Source organism: Rutilus rutilus, assembly GCF_951802725.1.
Source record: "Rutilus rutilus genome assembly, chromosome: 11".
In the NCBI taxonomy this organism is placed as follows: Eukaryota; Metazoa; Chordata; class Actinopteri; order Cypriniformes; family Leuciscidae; genus Rutilus; species Rutilus rutilus.
Window position 1 is genome coordinate 41,237,167 of NC_140216.1, and position 22,898 is coordinate 41,260,064.

At 38.5% G+C, this 22,898-nt stretch overlaps 3 protein-coding genes across 3 annotated transcripts; all 3 read right to left on the minus strand.

The window, feature by feature from the left end:
- Window positions 1-456: 456 nt before the first annotated feature.
- Window positions 457-7,729, minus strand: LOC311300340 (uncharacterized protein). Its single transcript, XM_084424588.1, has 4 exons — window positions 7,618-7,729; window positions 7,166-7,507; window positions 1,194-1,238; window positions 457-1,068 (listed from the first exon to the last, which is right to left on the minus strand). The coding sequence occupies exons 1-4, from the start codon at window positions 7,679-7,681 to the stop codon at window positions 896-898; spliced, it is 624 nt and encodes a 207-aa protein (XP_084280714.1). The 5' UTR covers window positions 7,682-7,729; the 3' UTR covers window positions 457-895.
- Window positions 7,730-12,019: 4,290 nt separating this feature from the next.
- LOC311300329 (uncharacterized protein) lies at window positions 12,020-15,206 on the minus strand. The gene is made up of 6 exons (XM_084424569.1): window positions 15,075-15,206; window positions 14,588-14,631; window positions 13,573-13,884; window positions 13,089-13,307; window positions 12,914-12,976; window positions 12,020-12,821 (listed from the first exon to the last, which is right to left on the minus strand). Coding segments are annotated over exons 1-6 (780 nt in total). The 5' UTR covers window positions 15,077-15,206; the 3' UTR covers window positions 12,020-12,681.
- A 2,248-nt stretch (window positions 15,207-17,454) lies between these two features.
- On the minus strand, window positions 17,455-22,539 carry LOC311299349 (uncharacterized protein; the record flags this gene model as incomplete). Its single annotated transcript, XM_084422866.1, has 4 exons — window positions 17,455-19,301; window positions 20,468-20,527; window positions 20,651-20,896; window positions 22,524-22,539. 4 exons carry the CDS (start codon window positions 22,537-22,539, stop codon window positions 19,204-19,206), a joined length of 420 nt encoding a protein of 139 aa, XP_084278992.1. The 3' UTR covers window positions 17,455-19,203.
- Window positions 22,540-22,898: the final 359 nt, after the last annotated feature.

Here is a 22,898-nt window from a genome sequence, read left to right on the forward strand (position 1 = left end):
GTGTGTGTGTACGCGGCGGGATTTCGGCTGCTATAGAAAATAGCTGTGGCATTGTGAGGTAGGGTATCACCAAAGTGTGTGTTGCTCTACAAATCCAGTCCAGGCAGAGATCAAGTCACTGGTTTCTTTTTAATAATCAACTCAAAACTCCAAAACATTTTAACCAAAACACTCTTCCAGCTTCTCTGTGCTCTCTAACAAAAAACAGTCTCTCTGTTCTCAGATCATTAACAGCTTCTCTCCTTCACTCAACAGCGGTGTCCCCACCCTCACCTCATATTTTGTGGTTTTCTGTGCATCATCATTAAGTCAGTCAGGAAACCATTATTGTGCTAGATTGTCGTGACAGATCTGACATGACTGAATATATACAGTTGTGTTTGAACAGGTTTAGCTTTGGTAATGATCAGGTTTTTCTGCCAGAAAATGCACACAAAAACAAATAATTATTATTTTGCAGTTTATTTGATCAGATCTCTTAGTAATACATTTATCATTGAAGACATCTGTTGACATTTTTATTTAATTATGAATTATGTGCCATAAAATAGTTTGCATTTATATTTTCTCTTGAAAACAGAAGAAGAAGAAGTGATATTGATATTTAACTGAATATTATTGTCAAGCACAAATAAACACACAAACCTGAATAATCACCACACCAGTAATGACTGGTTTGCTGTTTATAAAACTAGGTTTACCACATCATCTCAGTTTCTCTGAAGTGGAAGTGATATCAGGCCAACAGGAAATGTGCCTCAGCCTCACTCACATCTGAGGCACAATTTGCTGTTTTAATATGTGACAACTATAGCAGTGCTGATATAACTGGCAATGCGAAGCTCAGGGACAGGCTTATATTGAGTTAGATTGTAAAATAAAGCAGAAATAGATGTCATTTAGCTGATTTGTGGCTCATCATAGATGCACGTTTCGCTGCTCTCCATCCTTTCTGCTGTCCACGATGGTAAATGATTCCTCCTGCGATGACTGTAGTCAGAAAAAACACAAACACAGCCAGTCCAACACCACCGAACATCAACACACGCTCCGTCACCGTCACTCCATCTACAGAGACAGAAGAGTTATTCATATTCATATACACAGACAGTATTAACTCATAACTTAGATTTAGTGCTGGATCTCCAGTCACTATGAAAAATGAACATCCAAGATAATGATAAACATGTTACCTGTGATGTCAACAACGTCTTTTGGTTCTTCTGTTACAAAAAGACCTGTACAAATTATAAGTTTATCAAACAAACACACACAAAAAAACTTTTTTTACTTGTTAGTTGTATGGTAAAGTGGGTTAATAAGAGCTTCTGTCCCAGAGTGTCGGCCCAGATCCGGCCCACATCCGGTACGTGTGGAATCCATGTGTACCAGATCTGGGATGACACTATGATGCTGTCTGGGGTAGTTTTTAACTTTAAGTTGTCCTTTGTGCAATATAAATGGTGCATAATGACATATCAGGGCCTTTAGAATTTTTCAGATCAAGAAAAAAAAAAAAAAAAAAAATTCAATGTGCCCAAATTTTTGATTAGCAGTGTATGTTTGTGATCTGAATATGTAAATATACAGTACTGAAAACCGGTAACCTAAAAATGGTAAAATCTTAATTAACTGGTTTTATTCAAATAAAAAAAAATTTATTTAGCATCACTGAGTCAATCTAAATACATACATTTTTACCAACAAACCGTCTTGGGTTAATTGCGTAACCCATGTTCCCTGAATAGGTCTCCTCAGCGGCACTACGTCACTCACTCTTATACAGCGAACACGCCATTAGCTCCTCAGATTTTCCACCGATGAAGAAGAAGCCCCTTCAACAGCGAGAGTTTGTTAGTGAACGCAGCATCTCGTTCCCTATTCAGAGAACATGGGTTACGCAACCACAGACGTTTTCAAAGGTTGACTCGACGCTGTGTAGCAATGACGCAATGGGAACGATATACCACACACACCAAGCTAAGCGCTGCCGGATCTGGCCCTAGGAAATCTCCTAACATAACATTTTTCTGAGCCAGACCAAACTGAACAAGGACTGAAGCGACTAGTTCATACAGAACGAACCCGGGAACCAGGGGCCGCATCTAAATCCAGGTTATAAAACCTGATAAAAGTGTGCGGATAGGACCAACCTGCCGCCACACAAATGTCTTCCAAAGGAACTCTCCTAAAAAGAGCCTGGAAAGACGGATACTCCTAGCAGAGGGAGCTTTAACGCCCAGAGGTGAAGGAAGCTTACGCACCTCATAAGCCAAAGAATTGTGTCTCTCACCCAGTGAGAGATCCTGTGCTTAGAGGTGGTGAGCCCTCGGCGGCTGGCCCCAAAGCATATAGAGAACTGAGACGACTTGCACCACTGGCCCGGAGCGGTCCACATATGTCTTTAACTCTCTGAGGTCGACAAACGCGCCCGCGCTTTTTGCTGGATTTTCTTCACATAGTAGCACAATAAACTTAAATTTCTCCGTCATTTATGGTCATAAAGAAATATGAAAAAAGAATCTGTGATATTTCTACTTTTGTATGTGTCCGCTTACAATCGAATCAAAACATCAAAACGAAAATAATCAGGGTGTGCGTTCTGCCTCTCCGTCGCGGTGAACTTTTTTTTCTTGAGCACGTCTATAAACTGAAACAAAACTCAGCGAATACTTGTCGCACATTTATGAGCCATATACCCTTATAAACATTTAAGTGATACTTTTAAATGATCGGATTCAAACTAAAAACAAATATTCTCTGTTTAAATAATTTGTATAAAACCAACAAGATGTCCAGCTTCTCACGCACTTGCTAATTATTTTTAATTTGACCATGCCCACGCGCAAAAGATATTCACATGCAAATCTCCACATGGAACGCGAACGCGCTCATTACCTCATTACCTCATTCTTAATTATTAGTTCATGTTATTGTTGCATAAACTTCACATTGCAGTCGAACTGTTGCTAGATATATGGTGAATATTATAATATTTGGACCTGTGTTTACTGTTACTGTGTTTGTGGATATCTGCAAAAACGTAGATATGTATAATATAGTAACCATAATGTTTCATGTTTTGGAGCGAGCTCTGGTTTTGAATGTATCGCGATCGCGTTTGAAACGATCGCGTTTGAAAAGCAAAACGCACCAAACAAAGGCTTCATGTTTTTACTATTATCTCATTTCATATCATCATAACGAATGGAAACATTTGAAGTAACATATGATAATCAATATATTTTTCTCTAGCGTAGTTGTTACTGAAATCTTTTGGAAGATTTATATGCTGCTATAGGTTATTGTTATTATTATTTTATGGAGCACTGTGCATAACCTATGCTTACAAGGCACAACAAACCTGGTGTTCATTATATTATATATTGTTGGAAACATTTGTGTGTGTGTGTATTCTATGAATTTTAAAAAGCAATTTTAACCAGAAAAATCTAAAATTTATTCCCAATAAATTTTAGAACTATATTCCCTATAGTTTCTCTTGATATCAGTATGTTCACTTTTTTTTTTTTTTCAGGGACCAGATGCCACTGAGTCCTGCTGACTTCAACATTCACATGAGTCTCTGTATATGAACATTGTAAAGTGAAAATCAAACACCTTGAAAATGAAAGGTATGTACAGTGTTTTTAGGAATTGTCACATGCCTGTCCTGTCTTGTGCTGCACATGGGTGTTTTGTTGTTTTGTGCCATGTGCTCTCCTGTCTATTGTCTAGCCCCTCCCATCTTGTTATCTGATTATTGGTTAATTTGTCCCACCTGTCTTTCTCGTTACCCCTCCTTTGTTTGTTCCCCTATTTAGCCTCCCTGTGTTTGTAGTCCTGTGCTGGTTCGTTGTCCAAGTTACCTGTTCCTGGTGTTTCCTTCCTGCTTGCTACCGGAGTTTTTGCATCTTGTCTGCCAGTGTCTAATAAATTTCCTCTGCATTTGAATCCTCGTCTCATGTTCAACTATTCCGTGACAGGAATGGCACAAAGGTCTCTGTCTTTGGACCATTGTTTTCAATAGTGTGCTTTTTTTGTCCTTTGTTGTGTATATTTGGATTATGTTGTGTAGTAAATAAATCCAAACAATCAAAAAGCCATTCTTTTTTAAATCTCCTCATTCTTTGTGCAAGGTTGCTCAGAATGATAGGGTCTGATAGCTCCTAAAATAGGGCCATTAGGGAGTGTCTTTGTCTTTCTCAGGTGTGAAAAGCTTACATATTAATGAGATGATCCGCCCCTCCCGCATAAAGCTTTTTCACACAAAGCAAGTCTTAGAAATTTTGAATCAATATATTGTCTTCTCTGAATGAGCAGTCAGGGTGATTTTCACATAGTTTTGGAGCAAATATTCTAGGCTACGTCATACAATTTTCAAAAGTCTTGTGAAGAAATAATCAGTATGGGTTTCATGACCTTATTTCAGTGACATTTTTTTTTTGTATTTTCACAAACCACACATAAATGTCATTATCTCAAAACTACAAACTTTTACATACATGCTGCTGATATATTATTGTAGCAGAGTCTGTGCTGAATACAGTGTACTCAGACTTTAGCCATGAAAATGTCTCATTCATCGTGACACCCCAGAGGGTTAAAACCCGAACGGGGCAAAGCAAATGAAGCTACTCCTTCTCAGCAGAGGAAAAAAGAGGGGGACTAAAAAGGGGAGCACGAACACTTGAGAGCGGAATGACGTGGACAAAACTTTGGGGACATAACCAGGTCCGGGTCACAGAAACACCTTCACAAGACCTGGGGCGAACTCCATGCAAGGCTCACTCACAGAAAGAGCCTGCAGATCCCCCACATGCTAGAGAAACAGAGACTCTTCCGTGGTCTGTCCCTCTCTTCCGAGATTTTCAGTAAAGCTGAAGCTGCGGGTTTAGCTGGCTGCCTCAGGTCAACGTGTCTACGGGGGGCACTGGCAGGAATTAGACGCCCATAAGCTCCCCAGACCGTCTATGTCTTGGCTCGTCACTACATCTAGAGGCTTTTTTTATGTGTGCGAAGCGGTCTCTGGGTGCGGAGGCAGGAGTGGGAGGTTCATGAGCCCTCCAGGGCATAAACTGCTTAAGGGCAACCGATTGCGTCTTAGCAGTTTGGGATTTGTCAACCACTGAATTGACCGCCTCTCCAAACAAACCTGACTGGGAGATAGGGGCATCCAGTAGAAAGACCTTCTCTTTTTCGTGGATTTCAGTGAGATTTAGCCATAGGTGGTGCTCAACAGCCACCAAACCCACGTGGGCAGTTTGCTTAGTTGCACTCAGCGCAAGGTCGGTAGCTCTGCGGAGCTCATTGACCGCTTCTGGTGTACGGCCCCGTCCTCATCCATTTCCTTTAGGACGTCCGCTTGGTAGGCCTGAAGAATGGCCATAGTATGGAGCACCTTACCTGTCTGGCCAGCCGCCATATAGGATTTGCCTACGAGAGTGGAAGTGGCCCTACATGGCTTAGAAGGAAGAAGAGGGTGGGACTTCCAGGAAGAAGGCGTAAGATGAGTGGCCAGTGGTCCTCAACCACTGAAATGCACGTGTAGCCCTGCTCCACAGAACCACCCAGGTTGGTGAAGTCGGCGGCCGCAGTGTTAGTCAGCCGAGCAGAGAAAGGCTACCTTCAGGGCCTTGAAATCTCACAGTGAAGAGCGCTGAAAAATGGCAGCTTTCTTCTAATGGGGCGCGAAGTGGATTGGCAACTCAGAAAACGCTCATCTATCTTGGAGGTCTGAGAATCGCAAGGCTCGTCCGGTCAGGCCAGTCAATGTTGAGCTTCTCAGTAGCACGAGTTAATCAGATGCTGCGGTGAATAAAATATCAGCATGGCTCTCGGGCGAGAGAGAGAAAGAGAGAGAGGGAATAGCAGGCCTGCTCGCTCTCTAACGCCTCAAGCTCTTTATCAAAGCAAGCCTCACACGGAGAGTTTTATGCCTAAAATTCTCACAAAACTTGCAGCCAGATGCTCCAAAAATAGCATGTGACAAGTCGAGACAGTTCACACACTTACCGTGCGAGTCGTTGCTTGCAATAAAGCGAGAGCACAGAGACTGGCAACGACGCAAATCCATTGTGCTTCACTGAAAGGAGAACGAGAAAGTTACACAGAATGCGGTCGCTGAGGCCAGATAAATCACTTCTTCTGAAGAAGAAAATCTGAGGAGCTAATATAAGAGTGTATAAGAGTGAGTGACGTAGCGCCGCTGAGGAGATGCCCGTTCGATCAGCCAATGAACTGATGTGATTCTATATGGCAGAGGTCTTCAATCCTGCTCCTGGAGGGCCACTGTCCTGCAAAGTTTAGTTCCAACCCTAATCAAACACACCTGAATCAGCTCATCAAGCTCTTCAGAATTGCTTGAATATTCAAAGTCAGGTGTGCTGAAGCACGATGGAACTAAACTCTGCAGGACAGTGGCCCTCCAGGAGCAGGATTGAAGACATCTGCTATACGGGTTCAGACAGTCTTGCAACCTATGAAAAATAACTGTTTTAATGGGTTAAATCAGATAAAAATTTATCTTTAAGGTAACCACTTTTTACAGTTATGGCTAATTTTCCCAGCCATAAATATTAGGGGTGCAACGGTTCAAATAGCTCATGTTTCGGTTTGTATCAAATACTTGAAAGAGAACTCAATATTTGCGTGCTGTCTGAGATGAGTACACACACACACACACAGACACACACAAATCTTCTCACAATGTGCGCGAGTTCTCTTCCGCATCTTGTTCTTGAATGTTTACACTGGCAAAGCTTAAATGAGTTTAGTTTTAAACACCGTAGTAACGTGTGCAGTTCAGGTCTCGCCTGCTCTCACGCGCTATCAACTCCCGAGTGATGATGAAGGCGTAAATGACTGGTCATGGTCAAGCATTTGGCACTCGCATTGAACAGAGTTTACAGAGTAACCGTTTTGTTCACCTTTTTTGATTATCGCTGTTGTAATGTATTATTTGATTATATATCGACAGTGGAGCTGTCTGTTTTACACGTTGTTATTTTCAACAAACCAGATTATAGATGCGTCATCAGTTTTTGAGATCAACTGCGGTGCAAGTGCATCCTGAACCGTGGGTGGTTCGAACGGTATGGTTCGATTTTTTACAGAGAACTGTTACACCCCTAATAAATATGATGTGAAAACTGAAATCTGTTACCTTCGATCTCCAGTCTGATGGGTTTGTCGAAGTGCATCTCTGGAGCATCAGACTTTATTCCACAGAAATAAAGTCCTGAATCTGATTCTGTTACTCCAGAAATAGTTAAAGAGACTCTGGTGATCGAACTGTCTGCTGTTATTTCCATACGATTGCTGTTTGGATTGTAGTTGATCAGGAGTTTTCTCCCGAGTTTGTCCTTCTCAGCAGAAATCAGCAGAACGAGCTCTTCAGATCTGAGATGATACCAGGCGACTTCATATCTGTTTCTCATGCTGCAGTTCAGAGTGATGTCTTCTCCCATCCGAACTCTCACATCAGAAGATCCTCCAACTGACAAATCTGGAGAGACATTGATAAACACACATCCTTTTTAACTGTTGATAATAATAGCTATTGTATTTGAGGTTGATATGTTAATTTCATGAATGTTTGAGATAGAATATATTTACCGCTGGATGTGATTTGCTTAATCCAACAAGAAAATACACAGAAGAAGAAAATGACGTTCTCCATTGTGTCTGTCGTTCGTAAAGATGTCGATCAAACTATAGGTTTCAGATCAATGCAGAGTCACTTAAACCACAGTCAGTTTCACTTCCGCCAGAGAAATATAAACCATTGAATAATAGTCTCTTATCAGTTTAAGGGTTGCCTTCTCACTTTATTTATTGCATCAAACACTATGTAATGAAAAACCTTCTCTTCTTTTACTGAATATCCATGGTTTACTAGGCATAGACAAACAAAACTTAGTGTTTTGTAGATTTGTGAGTCTATGATCATATATATATATATATATATATATATATATATATATATATATATATATATATATATATATATATATATATATGGTTTAATAAAAGTTTAGCTCTATGAACAGCTTCTGAGACATGTTTTTGGTTAATTAACCATTTTGACCATATTACATGAAAAAATCGTAACCAAATACAAACACAAATGATGTCTCTTCCTGGTTTACATGTCATACCATGACTTTCTGCACACATGTTTTCTGAAAACTGAGGGAGGACGTCATTGTTTTTGGTAATGTGACACAGGAAGCTTACGCTGCAATTCTGACAGTGGTGAAAGGAAAGATGCTTGAAACTTTTAAAGCAGGCACAGATATTTACGTTACACATTTAAATATAAAGGCAGCAAAATGGAATAATTTAAAACGTATCTGTAGCATCGATCAATAGTTAATTTTCCTTCTTAAACCCTGAGAAAAGCAATATTGAGCGTGAATCAAATACAGCTGATATAAAACAAAAAGTCCTCAATATTGATTGTGACATCTATCATACTGGAATGAATAAGACCTGTCTAATTCACATAGTTTTAAAGGGATTACTATAGTACTGGAGAGCTGTATCACCATATTCACAGTATCCCTTCAAAGCAGAATAGTGCAAAAACACAATATCTGTCCTCACAAGACATGACTTCTCACATTTGGACTTATTAGATGATCACAGCGAGGTAATGAAGACACCAGAAAAATTCACTTTTTTGTTTTGTTTGGTTTACAAAATACGAGTACAAACAAAGCCCGTCAAAAATTATAATAATCATAACAAACAAAAAACAGTTTGCAAGCTTAAAATCCCCTAGTGGTCAGTTGAAAGCAACAGCAGTAAGGAAAAAAGTTATGATTAGAGTTTTTTTTTAATTGCTTACACACTAAAATTAAAACTTTCCCACAATAAAAGACCTGGGTGTTAACCTGTCTTTTGAAAATCATATTTCATATGTTACAAAAACAGCCTTTTTCCACCTTAGAAACATTGCTAAGCTACGTTATATGCTATCAGTTTCTGATGCAGAAAAGTTAGTTCATGCATTCATGACCTCGAGACTAGATTACTGTAATGCTTTATTAGCCGGTTGTCCTGCATCCTCAATAAACAAGCTACAGTTAGTCCAGAATGCCGCCGCTAGAGTTCTTACTAGATCAAGAAAATATGATCATATAACACCAATTTTAACATCACTGCATTGCTCCAGTCTATTTAACGGATCTTCTATAGCTCTTTAAGCTCTTTAAGATCACTAAATTCGAGGCTTTTGGTCATACCTAGGATATCCAGATCCACCAAAGGAGGGAGAGCATTTTCACATTTAGCTCCAAAACTCTGGAATAGCCTTCCTGATACTGTTCGTTGCTCAGACTCGCTCTCCCAGTTTAAAACTAGATTAAAGACACATCTCTTCAGCCAGGCATTCGTATATTTTTAATCTTACAGTTAATTCCGGTCTCTAGTTCATAAACGCCAGAGGAGAACTGGCCCCCGACTGAGCCTGGGTTCTCCCAAGGTTATTTTTTTTCTCCATTAGGTCACCTGATGGAGTTTCAGGACACCATTAGGTCACTTGGAGTTTTTCGGTTCCTTTCCACTGTTGCCTTTGGCTTGCTCAGTTGGGGATATTTTGGGAATATTTAATTTAAATTTATCAATCAATAAATTTCACTAGAAACAAACCTTGTTGTATTATTTTAATTTAATACTGTGAAGCTGCTTTGATACAATCTGTATTGTGAAAACCGCTATACAAATATACTTGACAATTAGCAAAACCTTACACTTGTAGCGTCTGGACCAATCAGACACACAAATTATTAATTTATTTAATGAATAATCCAGCAAACTCACTCTCCCAACAAAGGCCTGTGAAACTTCCCCCAAAAACTAACATCCCACTGGGATGTTACTGGGACACACTGGGACTGATAAGAGTTTTATGACCCAAAGGAATTTCCAGAGAGCTGCGACTCTCACTTAATTCTTGCAGAGGAGGAGAAATAAACCCTGTTAATCCTATATATTCTATATATAACCACTTGAGAAATGTGTAAACATGTATCTAATTTTCTCACCTATTCTTGTAAACTCTATTGGGTTAATGTTTCAGACTTTGCATATTATGGTTAACCAAAATCATATGTGTGGCATGTTTGGTCTCTATAAACTCCAATCTTCATTTCCCATTTGTTAATTTACATTACATTTTGCTAACTTTGTGACGCATTAGTATTATAAGCATCTTAAAGATTCTTGTGTTAAACATCCAATCAAACTACATGTTCAAAGGCCTGCTTGAACAATAGGTCGTAAAAGAATTTCCCTCAAAAGGAAAACACATCTTATTGGGTCGAACACCTCCAGAGGGTGTGACATTTTCACGCTTTAAAAAACACAAGATAAGCTCTCTTAGCTCTCTCTTTTAGTCCCTTTCTGAAATGCTGACGTGAAGATGATGCAGAACTAGAAGTTTCTAAGGACCCCCAAGCTTGTGCCAGACTGCGGCCTTGTCTTTCCATTCACCAATGATCCTCTGACTACCACTGGTTCTCTCTCATCAAGACCACATCAGCAAAGATCAACTGGAGCGTCAACAAATTGCATCAGGACAGTCTAATTCAAGTGGGCAAGACATGCAAGTATCAAACTTAAGGTGATGATACACAGGGCAACTTTTTGAACAATGTTGCTGGGCAATGTTGCTGTCAACGGGCAACCAGATGAGACACAGGGCCCACGGCCGATCTAAATTATCCAGATAGAAATGTATTGCCCATTTTCAATGGGAAAGTGCCCAAGCAACAATCGCTCAGCAAGATTGCCCCGCAACATTGTTCAAAAAGTTGCCCATTGTATCATCACCTTAAGTCTCATTATTTGATACATTAAGTATCCTTACCCCTTTAAAGAAGGGCGTGTTAGAACTTAACTGATGGTTTGCTCAAGGCTGTTGATCTGCTGAATTTCAAACAATGCTATAACTTCTTGCTTTCCTGTATTCTGCTTCAGCTCTTTTTCCCTTGGTAAACTGTATGCATGTATGTGTGTGCATGTTAGAGTAGTTTAAGTGTTTAGACTAGTTAATAAAATCTTGTTCATGTCACACATAAAGTTGTCCGTGTCTCAAGCTCATAAATGGAGTTCCTAATCATAGATCTTGACTACTGCTCTTAGTAGTACTGTAAATTAAGAAAGACATTTCCCATGCCCCGGAAATGTACATTTCTTAGAGTTAATAAACAATTAATCCTGAGTGTTTACGGGACAAACAGGTTAATATTGTAATATTAATTTACGACATTAAGTTCATTATATTAACTGATCCAAATATTCATAATCAATTATAACCAGTTATTACTGATTATTAATATTTCATAGCTAATTTGCTACACACTCATGGAGCAAAACTACTCGGTTACTAAACGTAACCTCAGTTCCCTGAGAAGAGGGAATGAGTATTACATAAGCATACACTATGGGAAAGTCCTTTTCTCGAGAATACTGAAGTAAACTTTTAAAACGCATTGCAGCTGCACTGCAAACACAACTGAGTGCAGGAGCGCTCAATGGCTGTGCTGCGGCAACTGCACGAACCTATGGCGAGGCAGCTCTGATGCGAGAACCAATCGGGTCGCTTGGCGCCCTGGCGCGTCAGAGACTCGCTTCGTACTTCAGGTTTAAACGACTGAAGCGACCCCTGATCCAAGCACAGTAGCACGGCAGGCTACGCAATACTCGTTCCCTCTTCTCAGGGAACTGAGGTTACGTTTAGTAATCGAGTAGTTCCCTTTCGAGAGGTCTCTCGTATTGCGTAAGCATATGCTATGGGAACCCCTTGCAAAACACTGTGTGTGCTGACTTCGCTTACCGTGACCAAGCATATGTATGAATCACAGAGAAACATAATCCTAATATGAGCCTGTGAAAAACGGGCTTCAGATATTGGATGACTAGGAATCTAGTTCCAGGTATAAGGGATATACAGTATATAACACTGTGTAAGTGTTTTTTTGGATATTTTGATACAAAATTCTCACATATGAGTCATTATTTTTATTTGATTCATTCAAGAAATGAAGAGAGTGACAGTCTTTATGAACACATAATTGAATTGTTAATTCAAAAATGCAGATACATTTATCAATGAAACAGTGTTGATAAATGTGTTGATCTGAGATGTGCAACGGTTCTGCTTTGGGTTTATTTTGAACTTTTCATTTGTGAAATAGATCAAAAACAGACAATTTTGTGTCTGAAATTTAACTGACATAATATTAACTTCTTGTTCATTGAACTATTATAAAATCAGAATCACATTTTCAATCATGCTGATATTCAGGAAGAACATGCGATGTTGCTTAACTATAATATATCATATAAATATATGAGACAAAAACTCATAGAGGAGCATTTTCGCCTCATATATTGAATCCAGGGTCAATCTGACTGTATTCTGCTAGTCTACATCACGCAGGGAACGTGTGCACTATCAAGCCAAGTGAGTGTCATTCTCAATCATTTCAGCTCGCACATCATTAAAACAACAATTACTATATTATCTTAGATTATATACTATATCACAGACCTCTAGCTGCAAACATATGTTAATTGTTGATGCAGATCTGTTGATCTGAAGGTGAATTACAAGTATGTAATTAATTATGTAACAAATTACAAAATGTCGTCGGTAGATGTTCTGGAATATTGTTAAATGTCTTGCATTGGCACACCCTGGTGGTTATCATCATGATCAGTGTTTCTGTGCTGACATTTCTTGTAGAAAGCAAATATAATCCCAGCCAGAGCCAGCAGAGCTCCACACACAGACAGTCCAATAGTCAAAGGCTCTACAAGTGAAAGGAGGGAAGAGAACACCAGTTTTTAAAAAATGTTGTTTCTTTTTTCTTTTTCTCTCAATGATTGATCCTGTTTTACTTACTATGTTGTTCATTATGTTTGTTATCCTCTGTATCCAGATTTTCCTTTGATTCTGGACTAGATTCTGTAGAGGAGATTGAAAGGTTACTCACACACAGATTAGCATCAATTTTCTGTTCAAATCCTGATTAAAAATCAGCTCAAATATCTCTGCTCATCCACTAATCTTCTCTCACCTGTGACTGAGACTGTGATCAAGGTTTTATTATTAGAGTCCAGAACTCTGTATGTTCCAGTGTCAGTGGCAGTACAATTTTTAAGGATGTCATCACTCTGAACCCCGTCGCCTTTCCTCCACACCTCTTTCCACTCTGTGCTGAATTTACTCTGATGCTCCACTGTACATGCATTGGGCAACAGCTCATCAAATAGCTTTCCACCTATCTTCACAATTTCTGAGGAGAAACAATGGTGTCAATCAGTCAAGGCCATAAGCACTTATCACATGTGTAATAATTATATAATGCGCATTGGTGGGGGTTGAGGAGACCCCCCCCCCCCCCCCCCCCACCTTTTGTAAAGCGCTTTGAGTGCAGAGAAAAGCACTATATAAATGTAATGAATTATTGTTTTTATTCAGTGTCTCTGATTACAGGAATTCATGGAATACCAACACAATCACTGAAGGAAAGCTGATGGTTTGATCAGTTTTGGCTTTACCATGAATTTGAATATAGTACGTCTTCAGTTTTGACGGCAGCACTGTCTCTGTACTATTGTAATGGACTTTCAGAATGTATTTCCCAGCATCACTCAGTCCCAGATCCTTGATGACGACATCACAGGCTCCATTTTTAAAAAATCTATCATTATCACTCTTACATGTTTCATTCTGACAATCAAGGATAGGTTTTGAGAATCTGATTAAATTTAATTTAAAAATGTCTTTGGCCTCAAAGTCACATGACAGGGTAATGTTTTCTCCTTTTTCTCCTGTCACAGGTGTAGGGGTGGTTCCAACAGGGGTGGTTTCTGCAAATAGACATAAAAAGAATCATTTAATACAAAGTATCAGTACTGAAAAGTCGCTGGATTGTTTTAGTTGATTAGTTAGATTGTTGAAGTCACTTTAACAATAATGAGGTAATGGTGAAGTTTCTCTAAAATATATGATAAGAAATGCCAGTAAAAATTAACGTTACTATTTTGAGTCATGATTTATTTTGCCATTGTGTTCTTGATAAAGGATAATAAAAAAAATCTGTAGCATTGTACAAACAGACATGAGAGCAGGATCCACCGTGGGTTAATCTGGTCATTGGTGTTCATGGTTATGTTCAGTTAGTTTCAGTAGTTATGTAACTATTCATGTGTTGGTTTGCGTTTTCATCTGTTTCTAGTTTTTTATTGTTTGTTTGATTGGCACACCTAGTATTCATTGCTTTGTTTGGTTTGGTCTGTGTGTATTTAAGTTGTTTTTTCCTCAGTTCGTTGTCTTGGCTTTGCTAGATGTCATTGAGCTGTTCTGTTAAACAGTGTCTTGTTTTTGAGTTTTTTGCTTTATTTAAGAATTGCTGTGCCTATCTGGACTTTCTCATCATTGCCTGCAACCAACACTAACAAATATAATAATAATAATAATAATAAAGCAAGATAAATCAAAACAGAGAGAACGGACAAAATGGGAAAACGTGACAATATTTGTTGACAAATATTGACAAAAAATTTTACTCACCGATGCATAAAACAAAGCAAAACAGCAGCAGAAGATTCAAAAACCTGCTGAGAGAAGAAGAGCTGGTTTATGTGGCACACTGACACACATCACAAAGAAATTTATACAGAGATAAAATGCTTTCCTGAGTTGTAAAATATTACTAAACACACACTTCATTCTGTCTGAATATTTAACACATGTGGATCTTACATGATAAAAATGTCCAATCAAAAACATCTATAACCTGAATATTTGGTTTTATAAATGATTCCTGTGTAATACTGAAAATTATCAGTCAAACTCAATACACAAACAGGCTTTACAGATTCTGTGACAAGTTAATTCTCAACTAATAAAACAATCACAGTAATTTTCATTGTAAACATGTCGACTTATTTCCTCATCGCTAGCAGCTTTAGTTTTCCCCAAACAGAAACACAACTATAAACTATAATAACACAAATGTACACTGGATTTTTCTTTTTGTAGAAACAAGAAAACTTACATGATAAAAGTTCTGAATGAGTCTTATATTCAGGTGTCAAAAAGCCACCGCACATTTAGAAAGATGATTTAGCGCAGTAATAACAAAAGCAAGCGTATCCAAAGTTGAGCACAAGTTTCCAGTAGGAATTCCAGCTCCTCCTATAAGGTGAGGTCTGACGGCTCATTATTGTCCTCTACTGGTGATCATTTCAGTGCAGATTGAGTTGTCAGAAGAGGATTTTGATTTGACATGATTTTTGGGAATTATTTATTGAGTCATTCACATATAATTGACTTTAACACTCTGCTTTTAATGTGAAGGAAGGCCTACTACTTTGTTTTTAAAAAGTATTTGCTAAGAAGCTGCTAAAACAATCACTGACATCATAAACCAGGATAGATAATCACATGACTATAACTACATTTGCATATATTTAATAATCAATAACCTCACATTGACAGTGTGTTCATGAGGAGGAATAGTTTGAGCAGAAGATTTCAGATCTGATTGTGTCTGAATCTGAGATGCAGATTCACAGAGAAGCAGTTTAGTTTGTTAATGCAGCAAGACATAAACTATTTACACATCCTCTTCATATTTAATTTTAATTTTTGGAACAGAAAAAAAGAGGAAAATATTTCATTCATACAACAAAAATACACACACATAATACACCGCTCTACAGTCATTTGAAAGTGATTGCAGTACTTGTTTTGGCCACAATCTTACATACGGTTCCTTTAACAATTTGAGAACAAAGTATAATTTGCATGTTTTTTTGTGATATGATAAGCGAGCGTTAGATTTAATCAGCGCAATTTACTGCAATGCTTTTTCCCCTTAGTTGGTCAGAACAAAAGTGGATGTTACTTGTTCAGATTGACATTTTCCGGTGTAAATTCTTATGATGGTCATACTTCCAAAAAGCAGATTCTGTGATTGCGAATGACAGTATCCACACCACCAGCGCAGTGATTGACAGCCGCACATTCTCCTCAAAACACTGGATTCATCCGCGCTGTGCTGTGCCGAGGCTCAACCCACGTAAAGTTTATAATTCCGCGAATAATTGCAATTGCAGATTTCGAACAGTGATGGCGACAAAGAGGAAAAACTGCGGACTGCAGCTTTAAAGGGATACTCGACTTTTTTGGGAAATAGGCTCATTTTACAACTCCCCCAGAGTTAAACAGTTGAGTTTTACCGGTTTCGAATCCATTCAGCCGATCTCCGGGTCTGGCGGTACCACTTTTAGCATAGCTTAGCATAGATCATTGAATCGGACAAGACCATTAGCATCTCTCTCAAAAAAATGACCAAAGAGTTTCGATATTTTTCCTATTTAAAACTTGACTCTTCTGTAGTTACATCGTGTACTAAGACCGACGGAAAATGTAAAGTTGCGATTTTCTAGGCTGATAAGGAACTATACTCTCATTCCTGCATAATAATCAAGAAACTTTGCTGCTGTACCATGAGTCCAGCAGGCGTAATGATATGACGCAGTGCCTGAAAACAGGTCTAATGAGCCCGATCTCACGGGAAAACGTACAAATTGTACGAGGTGGCTTATTCGTACGAATTCATACGAATGACCTACCCCTGACCCCGCCCCTAAACCTACCCATCACGTGGGTTTAGACAAATCGTACAAATTCGTACGAGTGAGGTCGTACGAATTAGTACGAATTAGCCAACTTTTTATCATTCGTACGAATTCGTACGAATTGGTCGTGAGATAGCGTTGGGTCTAATAGGTTAGACAAACTTAGTCCCGGTCACATTGGAGCTGGGGACTATTTTCAGGCGCTGCGTCATATCATTACGCCTGTTGGACTCATGGTACGGTAAATATGTGAAATATATCAACTTTTATCTGAAGGCAAGTAGATTCCCCACTACAGGTGTTCATGTTTTTTAATGCTGCCCATGAGCTAAACAAAGAATGTATGAACAAAGTCACCAGATCTAAATATTCACAACAAACACATTTAACATGAAACCAAGAAATGAGACCCAGGCCTACATTTCCCTGCCTTATAGGGTTAAAAGTCCCTTTTGAGGTTAAGCATTTGATTACTTCCAGAAGTGTGATAATTGCATGATTTCAAAAGTTTCAGCACTTTACTCACGTTTACTCATTGTTATATGTTTTCTATCACCTGCCACTTGATTCGTTTATTAGTGTATTTATTTATGCTCTGTTCTTCTGCTGTTGTTTAGCACACTGTTACAATTGTTTTTGCTTCAGTGGATTATCTTGCATATTATAGTGCATCAACCACAACGTGACAGAAATATTACATAAAAAAAAAACATCAAAACAAAAGGGAGAAAAACAGTACAAATTCATAAAAAAATACATATCAACAAACCAATCCTCTAAAAAATCTTCTATAAAAGTGCTTTAATTGGTTTAGTTTTTCAGAACACACACTCTTTCAAAGCAGATTTAGTGCAAATACTCTATTAAACGGGTAACAAAAGCAACAAGGGTAAAGGAAAAACTCTAGATGATGAAGACACTTGAGTAGAAGCAAGAAACTGCCTCAGGCAATATTAAATGTAAATATTATTCAACCATATTAAAAATCTTTACAGATACATTACAGTACAGTGCTTCAAAGCAGCTTTACAGTGATAAACAGAAAAATAATGATCAGTGATGCAAACAGAATTGAGTTCTGCAGTAAAGCAGCTCTACAGAAGACAAGAGTCATTATTCACTTTCAGTCAAAGTTGAATCAGCTGTCAGCAGCTCTACAGTCATTGTTCAGCTCAGATCAGTTTAAGGTTTTTGATAGTGCAATCAAATCAACAATATTACATTTATTTTAAAACAACTGAGGTAAAAAAGGTATAGTATGAACACAAAATATATGCTGTATATAAAGTATACATGAATACACATTTTCTGTCTTTCAGAGTTTAGAATAGATATGCTTGCTCACTGTTTAAATACTTTCCTAATATGTTTTATAAACAGTAGTTGATGGATTCAATAGAAACAATTATTCCTAGTTATCTAACCTTTCATTTTCCAGTTCTGATCTTTATCTAGGACACTTTAACTAAATGCAGACAGTCAACAATGTAGGAGTGCAGTCCAAATGTTCATATGTGTTGTAAATGAAATACATATTGCAGAAATATGTTGACAGAATCCTCTGCAGATCTGTTGGCTCTGAAGAAAAATTACAAGTAACCAGAGACATCATTAGATGCTCTGAGATATATCCAGTTTCAGACCAGCAGTTTCAGACCAGCAGCCTCAGGATTGAAGTGAGGGGCGGAGCTTATGCAGTTAGGCCCAATCTCAATTCTATTTCATACCTCTTAACCTACCCCTTACCCTTGCCCCTTGAAACAGAGTGGCAAGGCGTAGGGGTGAAAATATTCCCCTAAGAAATGGGACACCACTACTACTAAGTATTTTTGGACGTCAGGAAATGTTGCTCTTTGTCAGCGCGAAAACGAATGAGCCTCTGGGTTTCCTCAGGTGTCCCTGTTTGATAAAGAACATACAAGACTGGTTGATCATGTTGCAAAAAGCACGAAACTGTGCACTGTTCGTTTATATCGTGTTCACATATAACCACAAGAAAACAATGCATTCATAGCAGACGTACGGTAAAAGATAAGCCAATTCCCTGCCGCAATTACATTCACCAGTTATCAGACATGAAAATATGTTGCGGGACTATCGTTAGCGAACTTCAGCGATTTTTTTGAAGATTGAATGTGACATAAAGAAAATGATTATTGGCAGCCATGTTGCCTCTGTAGCCGGTGTGTGCAGGTACATTTCTCATACCCCTTCATTTGAAGTGTGGTCCCGAAAAATCTTAGTTTCAAGGGCTATCTGGCCCTTCCCCCTACCCCTCCAACCAAAAGAGAATCGAGAAAACCCTACCCCTTCACGGGAACGCGCAAAACAGAGGGGTAGGGGAAAGTGAAGGGGTAAGGGGTAGAATTGGGATTGGCCTTAATATAGAGTTGTGCTGTCCATACACTTCCTTATACTCCGCGCCTCACTTCCATCCTGAGGCTGCGGTTCTAGCGCTGCTGGCCTGAAACTGCTGCGATTCTGCAACTGGACACTACTGGGTGTTCTGGGCTCCTGTACAGTTCATTTTATTGAAACCCCTTAGGAGGAATGTGTCATGACTGCAAGTGCAATCAGAGTCAGAACCAGCAGAAGCGCATACATAATCATTCCACCACTCGAAATCCAGTACCATACACCTGGAAATAGAGAAGGTGGGAAGAAAGCACAATTTTTTTCAATGTTTTCTTTTTGAAACTCACTGCATAAAAAATATGTAAAGCTAGATTTAGCACAAAATAATATGTGTGAATCAAAAATGTAAAAACACATGTAAATAAATATTGCACAAAAAAACCCAATGTGGTCATGGATTGAAAAAAAGCGTGAATCAAACATTTAAAATGCATTAAAAAAATAAGCATAAATAAAAAATTTAAACACATTTAAAATGATATTGCACAAAACTGCAACATGAATGCACAATTATTTTGAATTCATAGTTTTCAGTCACGTGACTGGCACGGAGGCCAAAACATGCATGGAACTGCATTACAGACTCATGTTAGTTCACCCGAAAATTTAAATTCTGTCAGTAATTACTCACCCTCATATTTTTTCAACCCCATAAGACTTTCATTCATCTTCCGAACACAAATTAAGATATTTTTGATGAAATCTAAGAGTTGTGTCACTTCTCCATAGGCTGCTTGGTAATTTTATCTGCTGGCCCAGAAAGTTAGTAAAGACATCGTTAAAATAGTCCAAGTGACTACAGTGGCTCAACCTTCAGTTTATCAAGCGACCAGAGTACATTTTGTGCGCAAAACCCCCTTAAAAATAACGACTTTATTCCACTCTTGATGTTCTTCTGTGTTTCTCTGAGAGAGTTGATGTAGTGTAACAGCGCAGCGCTTCTGGGTCGTACGTCAGAACGCAGGCTCACGATTTATTTACAGAAGAAAATGAATAGTTGAATAAAGTCATTATTTGTGTTTGTTTTTTTGCACACAAAAAGTATTTTTGTTGCTTGATAAACTGAAGGTTGAGTCACTGTAGTCACTGACTATTTTAACGATGTTTTTATTAACTTTTCTGGGATGGCAGATATCGATTACAGAGAAGCCTATGAAGGAGTGAGACAGCTCTCAGATTTCATCAGAAATATATTAATTTGTGTTAGGAAGATGAACGAAAGGGGTTGAACAACATGAGGGAGAGTAATTACTGACAGAATTTTCATTTTTGGGTGAACTAACCCTTTACATTTTTTAAATAACACTTATTATTTTTTAATCACAATATGACCACGATACTTTAGTATGGCAAAAAATAAATCTATATTATTGTCTCCTGTTTTACTTACTTATTTGTTCAGTGTCATCATCTGTGTTGTCCAGTTTTCCCTTTGATTCTGTACTAGATTCTGTAGATGATATTGAAAGGTTTGTCACAAGGTTATGCATCAATTTGCTGTTCAAATCATGATGAATAAACCTCAGCTGTCTGCTTTATAAGTAAGATCTCTCCTCATCTGATCTCCTCTCACCTGTGACTGAGACTGTGATCAAGGTTTCTCCTTCATAATCCAGAACTCTGTATGTTCCAGTGTCAGTGACTGTAAACTCATTAATGATCAGAGTCTCGTCACTGACGGTCAGTCGATCACTGTTGACCCCGTGACCTCTCGTCCACACCTCTGTCCAGCCTTCACTAGAGTTTCTCACCACTTTATCAGCATTGATCAACAGAACATCCAACTTCAGATCCTCTCCTTTCTTCACAGAGATCTCATCTGAGGAGGAACACAGACATTCAGCATTAATCATTATTATGAGTGTCAGTCAATCAAAAACATAAGCACATATTACATATATTATATTAATGTAATAATTTAAAAAATCAGCCACTGAAAAGTCTATATTGGAGTCCACTAATCTGAATATTAGGCAGGACGTGTCAAATTCAGTCTGTGCTTGTTACAGTCATGCGCGACTCAGGGCAGATCCAATAGTTTTAAACTTCAACAGACTATCCGCCTTCAATGAAGTTAACACTTGTAAATTGAGAGTGGCTAGACTCTCTGTACAAATGAAATGTACAAGAGTCTGGTAGGACCAGGCTAACAAGATGGGCCCCGATCCTGACCTCCCTGGGGCCCTAAGCAAAATTATATTAAAGGGCACCTATTATGACTCTTTTCACAAGATTTAAAATAAGTCTCTGATGAAGTTTTAGCTCAAAATACCCAACAGATAATTTTTTACAGCATGTTTAAATTGTAATTTTTTGGGGCTCAGAAAAACGCGCTGTTTTAGTGTGTCTCCTTTAAATGATAATGAGATGCGGTTCCACGCATAGGGGCCGGAGCCTCACGAGCTCGTGCTCAGAGCCAGGACAATCTCATCTGATAACATCAGAACAGAAACTCTCAGTTGCGGTGTTCATTTCATTCGGAGTCGGACAATAATGCCCACAGACAGAGCCAGAGAATATATGCTGTATTGAGATAGAACAGGTATAGTTTAGTTTAATTATGGTTATAACTTATTTGTCATCTGCTTTTATCCACTATTAATACAAGCCTGCTGTAGCAAACCCTGTCCGAATGATGACCAAAATATACTGTTGAGTTCAGTGAAGTTTATTGTACCTCACACAAAAGATGAAGCGTTAGTTTTACTCCAGAGAATCTCTGTAAGAGCTGAATAAACATAGTATAAGAAGTGCGCATTAAAGTCTTATCCATAAACTCTCTCTCTCTCTCTCTCTCCCTTTCATTATCAACAACATACACAGCGAAGTGCACAAAACACTCGTTACAACTAACAGTAAACAAATATATACACACCTTTTCAGTGGGTGCTTAATAAACTGGTAAACTTTTTATCCGTAAAACAACTGGATGAGCTGTCATAAAGTGAGCGCTCTCACTTTCATCTCTGCCGTGGTCAGTAATGTTAGTCCTGTCGCTCTGGAGACCATAAGCTGGATCACGAACAGTACAGATCCATCCTCGAGTAACAACGAGAGTAAATGAAGACTGCTATGTTCATTCTTACATCCAACAACAAAACACCTCAATCGCTTAGGAGACATTCTTGTCTACAGCTGCTCAAGCGTCGAAACAATGGCGGACTCTGTGTCCAGCTCACTCAGGGCGGGGCTATGCTCAAACTGCAGTCTGTCAATCAACAGTCGTGGGAGGGGCCTGTGCAATTCTACGTCACACTGCATAGAATCTTAGAACAGCTCGTTCTGAGACAGTCCTTATGATTTATTGAGATTGTAAAAAAAAAAACTGGGTGGATTTTTATCATTCTAGAGTGGTTTTGCTCACACACTGCCAACACACATTTATGTTCAAACACCATGTAAAAGTGATTTTTGCATAATAGGTGCCCTTTAAGGGGCCCTCCTACCTGACCCATGAGCCATGTAAACCATTTGCCATTGCCACACAGACACCCCAGAGCTCCCACTGCAACCCTCCCTCCTTTAACTAGTACTAATGAAAATGTAATTCCTGATATCAGAAATAGACATAGAAAAATTACATTCTTAATATCAAGAATTCACATTTTAAATAGTGCAAATTTAATTATTGATATCAAAAATGCATCATCTGAACGAATATGCATGTCACTGTGTTTTAAATGATAAAAGCAATACTTGATACTTGATGGCTATTATTTACTGAGGGATGTGCATCCATATTGACCAGTATGTCCACCCAATCAACATTTGAAATGGAATATAGCCTATAAACCAATAGTCAATGTCAATACATTGCTTTC